Raw genomic sequence first — 11119 nt, forward strand, 5'->3', positions numbered from 1 at the left:
CTTTAAAACTACTCTTAAATTAAACACTTCAAAAAAAAGTAATCTTTTTAAAATTAAAAGTCTTTTTCACATTATTTTCACAAATTGATTTAGTTTTCAAAAGTCATAGACGAATACATTTTTTTATTTACCATGCTTCAAATTTTCGAACACATTTTGAGCTATTATTCCAAAATTACCCTCGAAACTTCTAAGCCCAATTTTGAAATGTGACGCCTCTCCCTAAAAGTCTTCTTGCCCCCAACTCTGTTACAGGTTATGAACAATTAGGTTAAATATAATATCTTTGGTGGAGATGGAGAAAAAGAATAAGTTCATTATATTGAAAAACATATTTATTTTTCCCTATAATTATGATTTCAAACTTATATATAGGGTTTATAAACATCCTCTTCCAATGGTATGTAACGCAAACCCGTGACTACATAACCACCGTCAATTAGAGGCTCGAGTTATACTTCAACCCATGACTGCATAACTGTCGTCAGTTGGGAGCTCTAGTTATACTTCAAATTCAATGAATTATAATTCAAATATTCTTACAATAATATTAAAATTAACAATGTTAAAAATATTCTTACAATAACTAAAGCACACAAATGTTTACACAATCACCTCTCAGAAACAAGTGCAGCAGTAACCAGAAGGAAAAAAAGTGGAAAATACACAAATCTAAAAACAATGGTTTTTTCCAATCACCTTTTCAAGAGTAATACCGAAAAAATAACCCCCTGGTTTCAACAAAAATGACACATTACTTAGAAGTCTCCTTGCTTTGTCTTCAGTTTGAAATCTTAACTGCAAATAGAAGAATAGAAATGCACTTCAGATTCGTCATATTTGTTCACATGACAAATCAAAACCCAATGTTCACAACTTAAACTACACCAAATACCTGCAAATGCTGCAAGCAACAGACAAGATCAGCCTGAATGTCCTTCTCTAGCAACAGGGCTTCCAAATTATCCTGTCAAATGAATGTGCTGTCAAGGGCAGGAGAAGAGAAAAGCATTGAATAGAACTGCCACTTTTACCAGAATATTTTTCTCTCTTTTCACAAATAAAAAACTTAAAGAACATTTTTATGCCATCCAGAATCAAAAAATAAACACTAACTCCGTATACAGCACTGATAACATCATTCAAAGATCAAAAACATAAACCAAAATGGTTTCAGCATTTACCACAAAGTAATGAATGGATCAAGTCCTCTACTATAAACTACAAAAAAAAAACCATTTCCATCTTTACCGACAAAATGCATATACTTGTGCTATAAGATGAGGAAGAATGCATCCTCAGCAAAATTCTTACTAATATTACTGAAACAGACACTCAGGGTGAAGAGGGGGAAAAAAGGCAAGAATAAGTATACATTCTTAAATAGACCTCAAAGAAAATCAAAGAAATTTCATCCAGATTCTAAAGAAAAAGAAAGCATAGCTCCACATCTACATGTTCATACACACATGGAAAGACATCAGCATATTGACCAAATGGGGTGTAGTAAAAGAAGCTCACGGTGCAAGGATCAGCCTCAAAAAACTCAGAAGTGAAGCTTTTGCGCTGACTCTCCCATGCTTCCCTCACTTCATTTATCCTAGAGGACACATCTGCAATTAACATCCATTTTTAACATTTACTGTCAGTCACATATAATCACAAGAATGATAACGAACCTATCATGACCTTAACCCTTGGTTTCAATTTCCAGTGCAAGATTACCAATGACTTTCTAGGGACAAGAAAGTCACTCATCACATTAATGATTTCATCATCAAAATAAGCAATTCAAACCCATTTTAACAATTATCATTAACCATCAATGCACACATAAACTTAACCACAAGTTGAGAACTATGAACCTATATATTGAACAGTCGGCACTTCCACTTTACATTAGAAAAAGCAAAAATAAAATAGAAAAACTACCAACCAACCAAACCAAAAGAACCCTAAATTAATAATCGAAAATGTTACGCTTAAATGGGTACTTGTGTTTACTACAATGTTGCATGTACTTGAAATTTACTTAATATAAATAAATTCCATACCAATTCCAACATAATGACTGATTTGAGCTCCATCCCATTTCTCTGCATCAGCTCCGCCGCCGCAATACAAGTCGCAGACCTTCATGTACCCACTTCAGTCAAATGGATTGTGTCTTGCCTGGTTAAAAACGAGACAAGAAAATCAATGTAAATATAATTAGTTTGGTTTTAGCCTAAATTTATTGTATAATTACAAAGCAGAACCCATGACTAACTTCATGCTGGGCAGTGTTTACCTCAAATCATAAATTACAAAGCCTGCCTTCAACATGAAATAAGAAAAATATTGCATGATGGATATGAGTTCAAGAAGTCAGCAACAATCATAAGAATCTAAGACATTGTCATACAAGGATCATTTCAAGACTAACAAAATTTGACAATAGATAGTTATTTATTCAAAGAAAGGAAAGGATACAGTGAACAAACTTGGGTGTTTCTATTAAAGGAAAAGCTCCATAGTTTTGTCAATGAAATCATGAAACACATAACTTTAATGGCGTTCGTCACTTCAAGATAGAGGAAAACAACAATTTCAAATTAAATAAGCAAAATTCAAATGAAGGGTAATATGAGAAAGTTCCAACACAAGGTTAATTTAGAAAGAACATGCAAGGCCCTCGTAGGTCGGACTTCAGATAGTGGTTTCATATAAATCTTAAATTTAAATAATATTTTTGGGAAAATTATATATATTGATACATGAGTAGTTATTAAATAAGAGAAAATTAAATATTTATATATATGCATAAAATAATAAATTTTGAGTGCAAGCAACTACATTATAATCATCATAAAATGAGTTACAAACATAAAGATTAAATTTGAAATCTAAATTAAGCTAATAAATTTAAATCCATGCCAATGTTATTATCACTAAACTAGTGTGAAGAGCCACATACCAATGTCGTGTGGTTGAATTGGTTATTGATAGTGTATAGAGTGCAATGATTTGCTTCAATTTAACATATCAATATTTTATATAAATATAAATTAATTTAAACACACAACACAAAAAAGCCGAACACTAAAACTCACGCAGCATATGAGAAAAAAAGAGGCTCGCAACACTTTATTGAAGTTTCATTGCGTCGATTCTTCATTTTCTTGAAGTACCCATGTCCAACACCCATGTTCAACATATTTTAGAACATGAGTATTTAGTATAGACCTTCCAAATACATGGAAAAGCACATAAAAAAAAATCTCATCCTACCTCTTCGCCAGATACTTGCAGCACATTTCTTCCAAATCTAGAGAAGAACCTGCCAAAACATCTTTCTGCAAAAAATAAAAGATAGGAAAATTACTATTGAGAGTCAAGCCAATTAACAGAAACTTTGCATAGAAGAATGAATAAAAACTCATAATGCAATTAAGTGACTGGCGCGCACACACACAAGCAGTAAGAAGGCAGACAAAGGAGGGAAAGCTACATTATTTCAGAAACAAGTTCTATTCAATGATTCTGCCGCTCAAAATTCTTACCTTGTTGGCTCTTAAACAGGGCCTCAGCTTTCTTTCAAGAGTACCTGGGTTCATAAGTGTTGCGAAAATAATCATGCATTCCGTTATCTTTTTTAATTTTAAAAGCGGACCAGCCCTATTCTTCAATGATTGAACCGCTTGCTTCAGAAACTCCTGATGCTGGATTTGCACAACAGAAACTCAAACTAAAAAGAAAATACAGAGAGGGAATAGAAAGATAATTGGTATTGCCTGCTCAGGTTCTCCCTTCCTGGATCTGTAGCTCTCCCCATACCTTCCGATTCTCACAAACTTTACACTAAAATAATAATAATAAAGCGATTTTTTTATTACAGAGATTGCCAACTTTACTTCCGACTTCGCCAATGCTAAACCCTAATCTGGAAACACCCGATTCTGGATCTGCCTCCATTTTCCTCTTCTTTTTTTCTTTTTGAATATAATCTCTTCTTGTTAATTTTTTTTGGGGGATTTTTGTTATAATGTCGCAGGGAGGGAGAGAGGGAGAGAAAGCGAGAGAGACGGCCTGTTTGCAAAGTTAGGGTTTCAGGGGGAAAATTAGAGGTTTCAGAGGGGGAATTTGGGATAAAATGGCGGGATATTTTTTAAAATAAAATAATTTTTGGCGGTGTTTATTATAAAAATGCCGTTAATTGATTATCTTTTACGGCATTTTTTATAAAAACGTTACTAAAAATTTAATTTTTTAGTGAAACGGCACGTTTTGAAAAAATTCGATACATATTTGCGGCGTTTTTCGTCCAAACGCCGCTATTACTTACCTTTTGCGGTGTTTTTATCATAAACGCCGCTAATGATTGACTTTTTTTACAATTTTAAATTTAATTATTATATAATTCATATCAATTTTAAATAAATAAATTTTGAAAATTTAAGTAATATTTAAAAGAATTAGATAAATTTTAAAATTTTTATATAATTTTTTATGTAAGAAAACAAAAACAAAAAAATTTAAAATATGAAAAAAAAACTTTAAAAAACTATATTAATGATAAATTTAATAAATTAAAATTCATACTATCTCTTTTACAATTATATAATAAATTATTTAATATATAAATTAAATAACCTAATCAGTCATATACCCAAAACACTTTAAAATTATTTTAAATAATAGTATTTTAATTTTTTTTTCCATTTTTAACATATATTTTTCTATGTTTTTACTTTTAAATATTTTCTACGTGTCATTTAACAAATCTCAAATAAGCCTTAAATCCTAAACCTTTTAATATATATAAAGTTTAACTATTATCTCTTAAATAATTTAAACTACAAACATAATTTTAATATATTAAAATTAATATTATCTCTTTTACAATTATATAATAAATTATTTCATATATAAATTAAAAAATACTAATTAATATAAACCCTAAACCTTTAACCCCTATACTCTAAACCTTAAATTAAAAAACTAACTAATCTAAACCCTAAACTCTAACTCAACCCCTAAATCCCTAAATCTTAAACCTTTACCCTTAAATCCAAACCCCTAACACTTAAACCTTAAATCCCAACACTAACCCCTAAACCTTAAATCTCAACCCTTAAATCATAATCCCTAAATCCATACTCCCTAAACCTTACACTATTAACTCCTAAATCGGCCTTGAATCTTAATTTAATCATATACCCTAAACCAAAACCCCTAAACTATAATGATAATTAATTCAATATTTTAAAATTAATACTATCTCTTTTACGATTATATAAAAAATTATTTAATATACAAATTAAAAAACAATCAGTAATGTACCCAAAAAATTTTAAAATTATTTTAAATAATAGTATTTTAATTTTTCTATTTTTAACAAATATTTTTCTATGTTTTTTATTTCAAATTATTTCTACGCGTCATTATTTCAAATTTATCCATTTTTAACAAATATTCAATTAAAAACAAATTGAATTTTAATTAATATAAATAAACCAATTAAATAGCAAATAGACAGATAAAATATTTTTGCGGCACTTTTCCAAAAACGCCGCTAAAGCCCAGAGAATTAGCGGTGCTTTTTCAAAAACGCCGCTAAAACCTCGAGCATTAGCGGCGCTTTTTCAAAAATGCCGCTAAAGCCAAGAAAGGTCAAAATACGATGCCGTTGGGCTTAGGTTTTTTGCGGCATTTTAAAAAAAAAGCCGCTAATGCTCATTTTTAGCGGCTGTTTACTTAAAGCGCCGCTAATGCTCGATCTTTAGCGGCGTTTTTAAAAAAGCGCCGCTAATGCTCGATTTTTAGCAGCGTTTTTTGTCCAAACGCCGCTAAAAATACCGCTAAAAGCCTGTTTTGCTGTAGTGAGAGATATGCGTCATTCTCCTAAGATCACTCTCTCATTTCTGTATTCATTTTATTTTTTCTATATTCTTCTCTGGTTTGTTTTGTAAGAGAGAAAAAATAATGAACGAGTTGCATAGGGAGAAACTAATGTATTAGCTTATAAAATTGAGAATTTAAAATAGTCATCTGTATGTATCTTTTGATTGAGGAAAAGAGAAGAAAATTTGAGGATTTCAGTTTAATTCATTGAATTTGTACTATGATGATTAATGTTATAGTTAACCTTTAAAGTTTATCTACTTGCAAATGAATCATGGTTTTTTTACATATGTATGCTTTCATTTTGATTCTATTATGGTTATTATCCTTTGCTAACTGAGAAAGAGGAGGCTCAAGCAATAAGGGAAAAATTTAAGCAGATGTAGTTGATATCAGCTTTCAGGTATTTTACTGGTGAGTTTCTGAACTCAAATTCTCAGTGTTTATTTTATGTATATCAGTACTGTGTTGTTGTAGGATGTTTTTCGTACTATTGAAGCATGCAAAATGTTGACCTACAGATGCATGTCTAGTTGTATGTATAAGTTTGTTATTTTAATTCATAGTAAAGTAATTACTGAAGAGGTTATCATTGAAATGGTTCAATAGGTGATATATTTGGTATGATATGTGTTGTTTTATTAACAGTATGTTTAGTTGAATGTTTGTTATATGTTAATCATGAAAATGAAAGGTATATGGGGTACGGAGGGATGTAATGGCGGATGAAAGATGAAAAAATGTCATGTTGTGCAATGTGCCACATGTTTTGGCTTTACGAAGGCCTAGATGGATTGTACGAAGATATATTCACACATGTATATATAGCCCTATGTGGGTTCTGTCAAATATGAGACTCTGCGGAGTCTAAGACTTAAAGCCTCATATATGTAAGCAAGCCTCATGGCTATGGGCACACACAAGACAAGACGGTCCACTGGACTTATCTCATTATTCAAGTTATGATAGGCAGCAATAATTGTTTTCTAAGCTTCATGACAAAGTTATACATGGAATTCCACCGTGCGAAGTTCACAGAATAGTTCGCGTATATGAGGTCGCATCTATAAATCCACATGTATGAGTCTGCCATCTATGAGTTTGCATCCATGAATCTTCTATATGAATCTGTATGTAGGATTCCACCAAATACTATCTTTAAAATCAAGAGTCTGGCATTGACTATCCACCAAACAAGAGTTTGGCAGTAACTATTTGCCAAACAAGAGTCTAGCAGTGACTCTCGTTTAAGAATGAGTACACTAGTATGAACCCACATATATGAATTTGTGATTATGATTCCGCATATAAAGGTTTGCAAGTATGGTCTGCAAGTATGTATTCGCCAAGCTTGAGTCCGCGTCTATAAAATTTTATACATAAATCTACATGTAAAAATTCTCCAAGTGTGAATCTCGAAGCATGAGTTTTCTAGATTCAGTTCGTCGTATGTTAATCCATAATGATAATAATTGCTAAGGTAATTCGCATATGTTCTGCTGGCAAAAGAGGTAATAATCCGTCTTGTATAAAATCATTGCAAATGGGTAAGCGAAATTCTTCTGTATTGTAGCCTATAGCACAAGTGATAGAAATGGAGGATTGTGACAATGCAAAGAGCGTATAAATTTTGAAGTTGAGCCAACACAAGGGATGTCAAGAGTAAGCCAAGAAGATGTGCGAACTATACCTGTTCAAGTGATATCAAACAAGAGATCAAACCGATGAAGTTCTAGCTTATCAATTCTTAAACTATATGTTATATAGTTTTTGTTATGTTTTCCAGTTATAATGGTTTATATATGGAGCTGAAGAGAGATCAAGCCAGAATTCAATCAAGTTTAGGTGAACTTGTGTTCTTAACTGTAACATGCATATAGTGGGGCAACCTGGAGGCGGAGCTTCAGGGTCAGAATTTTTTGTAACTAAGTATGAATCGTAGTATTTTACTTACAACGTAGAGAAATCGATTCAGAATATTAAAGCTATTATTATTAATTTTTCATAAGTCCACCTGTTAATATTTTTAAACTAGAAATTTATAATTGTATTTTCGTTTAGCAAGTAAGCTAATTAAACATGTTAAGATGTTACTGACGATATGTGGACTAAGTTAAGTATGATTAGAGAAGGCATATTTGGCTGTTTTAGGCATGTTAGGCGTACAATTTAGTTGTAAACTATTCATAATTTGTTTCAGATATGGCAGGACATTTTGTAATTGGACCCGTCAGTCAGATCGGGTATAAGGTGTTACATTGTAAATAAGTATACTATTGATGTAAACTACAATAGAATTTTTTTTACATAATTAGAATAAGTACATTGTGGATGGAAAAAATTTAATACAATACAAATTAAAAGTTAACAAACTAAATAATGATTTACATGATAAAAATTTTAAAAAAAATTCATCGGTGTCATCAGGCCAAATGTGTGCCACAACCCGGTGGGTGTTAGTTGCAAGTATGATTTCTTCGTATTTGGGGTTCAAACTCCCTGTCTTATTCATCTTCATCTTCACCTCGAGCTCCATCTTCATCTTCATGTCATTCCTCCGTGTTTGAATGTCATGTCATCCTAGGTTGCCATCGTATATTGTCTATTGTAGTAACAGGTGGTTGCGAAGATGAGCCACCTTGGTAGAACAATGATGTTGGGGTGTTTGTAACACTATTTACGAATAAATGTATGATGTCACATAACCCAGTTACAGATAAAATGTTGGAATTGTTAGAGATGGTGGATACATCGGTGTTGTTGTTGACATTGGCGCTCCATATAGTGCTAGGGATGGAGTTGGTGCAAAAAATACACCTGGAGAAGGTGTCTATGCAAGGTATAACGGTGCATAATGTGGTGCTTGTGTAAAAAAAATAGGGTTTGTGAAAGCACCAAAATAATATGAACCATACTAACCTGGAGGTGGTGCGTGCACCCACCGGTGCCTCATGTTGGGTTGGAGTTGACGATGACTCCATTAAGGCATGTACTCCCAACCTAGGATTCATGTAGGGTCGTCTTGGCCTCCTACGACGATGTTGCCTACTCCTTTCCTCCTCCGATAGTAAATATGACTTATTGTGATGTCTAAACCATGTAATGTGATCTTAAGAGGTCGCCAAATTCGGTGCGAGAATTGGTTCTCAGATAAGTATGAAATCGTACCTATGCTCCTAAATGTAGAAATATTTGGCGTGGAATTTTACCCAATCTTCATCTATTCTCCCCACAACTCGACCTTGTGCAGTTCTTCGATCTCTTGGGGTGATGGCAAAATACTTTGTTTAAGCCTGAACTGGCGCATCACTTGATCGAATTTGTGCTTCTCAACCTTCGCGAAAACTATCAATGGCACCTTGACATGCCAGATATCGCAATTGGCCAAAAATTTGGCCAAGATGCTTTCTTGAATTCTCGAATCAGCGTGTAGCATCCATTCAAACTATAGTATGAAATTATAAATTTTATTAAGTACCTAATATTAAATTTTAAATCCTTACGTAAATATTATGTAATTTTAAAAATTAAAAACTCTTTCACAGAGGGTTTCCTAGCACAAATGGAGAACAGAGAAGGATATCGCTCCCCTTCATCTCATTGGGAATATGTTTCTCTAATATTTTTGCAATCGAATTAGGAGAAAAGGGATACCTCCCCACATTAAGATGGTCCCTCCAAGAGAAAAAAAATGTTTACCTCACCATCAGGGGATGTAGGTTTCAGCGAGCCTCCTAGAGCAGCACATTGTGCATAGCGGACTATCCCAAAACTTGACCGAGTAAACGGTGGTCCTCACAAAGGACTTATTGGTAGAACATAAGGAGAAAAGGATACTGTAGTGCCTCCCATGGGTGTTGTGCTATCTTTTCCCTTATTGCGACAAGCTTCCCTCAAAATTGTTGCCTAAACTCTTTGTCATTGTTTCCCTCCAAGCTGATGAATTTTCTCTCTATTTTTTATTTCTTTTCTACACCTTCGCTACCTTCACCTATTGAGGCACTAGGTTTTTTCTACCTTGCAAGTTCTGCAGAAGTGACCCGATATCTATAATATGTCTAAGTTCCCAAATAAGCTAGTAGATTCCTCCGAAATGCCAAGAGTGCTTACATCACCAAAAAGGTTGTAATCAACACCAATATTTAAGATACGAGAGCTTGCAAAACCTTTCTGATCACTTGTAGATAAGGAGGACCAATTGTGAGGTCTCAACTTATACTAAAAATATAAAAAAAATTCTAAACTCCTTTTTTCCTAATAAAATTAAACCTAGATCGCCAGAGGCACCATTGGGCTATGTGAGCTCTACAGGCAGCACACCATCAAGGTTCGCGTTATTCCTAATAGAATTTTCCAACACCTATTAGAGCTAAGTCCTTAAAGGCAATAGCGAAAAAAATTCCTCACAATCAACAAATTTTCCACTCTTAAAATGCGACCTCAACGTAACCTCGCGTACTGGGCAGTGATTATCTTAGAATCGATGGGTTGGCATTGTGTACAGTAGTTGTATTTGGAAGCAACCATTTAATGGGGAATTCGAAATCACCACCATACTTCTTACTCATCCTGATGTATTTGCAATGGTTAAGTCAGAGGTTGGATGCCCAGTTCGGAATGATTGATTTGCATCCCTCGCGAGTACTGAAGCACACCATTCCTAACGAGCTACCCCGGTTTGAAACTTTTAGCTGGTAAATATTTTGGAAAACACATAATAACGGAGGCTCCCCCCAGATGCAACAATCAATGAAATACACGATCAACATCCACCACGAAAAACCAGCAAGCTGCCTCTGTGCAATTCTATTTTCACAAAAGACTCTACAAAAGAATAGATGAATGGGAAGATGGAAACCAGCCTCCAACAGGTGTAAAGGCAAAAATAAAAAAAAAAAACCCTCCTCACTATCGCTTAACCGCCTTTCACATTTGATAAAGTTAAAATCAAACACAAAGTTCGACAGCCTAATTCCCTGAATGGTGAGATACCAAACCATATCTTTTTCTTTAGTATTGCATCATTACGCAATAGCCTGCACAGTTGCACAAACCTTATAACCATTTTCCTTCCCTCCGCTTGACTGACATTAGGCCCATCGAGTATTCATTATTGTTCTATGGACACAAAACCTTCCCAAAAACATTTTCCCTAGTTGCATGATGCTTCCAACACATCTCTGAGGTAAAGATATTTGCACTTCCCCTCAAATTCGTGGAGAAAGTCTTGCACTTC

General features: G+C 33.5%; 1 protein-coding gene across 2 annotated transcripts; it reads right to left on the reverse strand.

Annotated features, from left to right (window-relative positions):
• Window positions 1–526: 526 nt before the first annotated feature.
• LOC107914695 (mRNA cap guanine-N7 methyltransferase 2) lies at window positions 527–4124 on the reverse strand. Of its 2 annotated transcripts, XM_041102256.1 has the most exons (7): window positions 3543–4124; window positions 3271–3335; window positions 3093–3160; window positions 2055–2172; window positions 1522–1613; window positions 896–967; window positions 527–798 (listed from the first exon to the last, which is right to left on the reverse strand). In XM_041102256.1, exons 4-7 carry the CDS (start codon window positions 2137–2139, stop codon window positions 673–675), a joined length of 375 nt encoding a protein of 124 aa, XP_040958190.1. In that variant the 5' UTR covers window positions 2140–2172; window positions 3093–3160; window positions 3271–3335; window positions 3543–4124; the 3' UTR covers window positions 527–672. The 2 variants fall into 2 exon arrangements, with proteins under 2 accessions (XP_040958190.1, XP_040958189.1); XM_041102255.1 differs by lacking the exon at window positions 3093–3160 and having other exon boundaries at window positions 3543–4122.
• Window positions 4125–11119: the final 6995 nt, after the last annotated feature.

Source organism: Gossypium hirsutum, chromosome D10 (genome assembly GCF_007990345.1).
Source record: "Gossypium hirsutum isolate 1008001.06 chromosome D10, Gossypium_hirsutum_v2.1, whole genome shotgun sequence".
In the NCBI taxonomy this organism is placed as follows: Eukaryota; Viridiplantae; Streptophyta; class Magnoliopsida; order Malvales; family Malvaceae; genus Gossypium; species Gossypium hirsutum.

Bases quoted from the DNA above. Each gene is read 5' to 3' on its own strand.
- LOC107914695 (XM_041102256.1), bottom strand. From the start codon at position 2,139: ATGAAGGTCTGCGACTTGTATTGCGGCGGCGGAGCTGATGCAGAGAAA. The intron at 1,614-2,054 runs GTATGGAATTTA...TGTTAATTGCAG, and splicing joins CAGTCATTATGTTGGAATTG to ATGTGTCCTCTAGGATAAAT. The intron at 799-895 runs GTATTTGGTGTA...TTCTATTTGCAG, and splicing joins GTTGCTTGCAGCATTTGCAG to TTAAGATTTCAAACTGAAGA.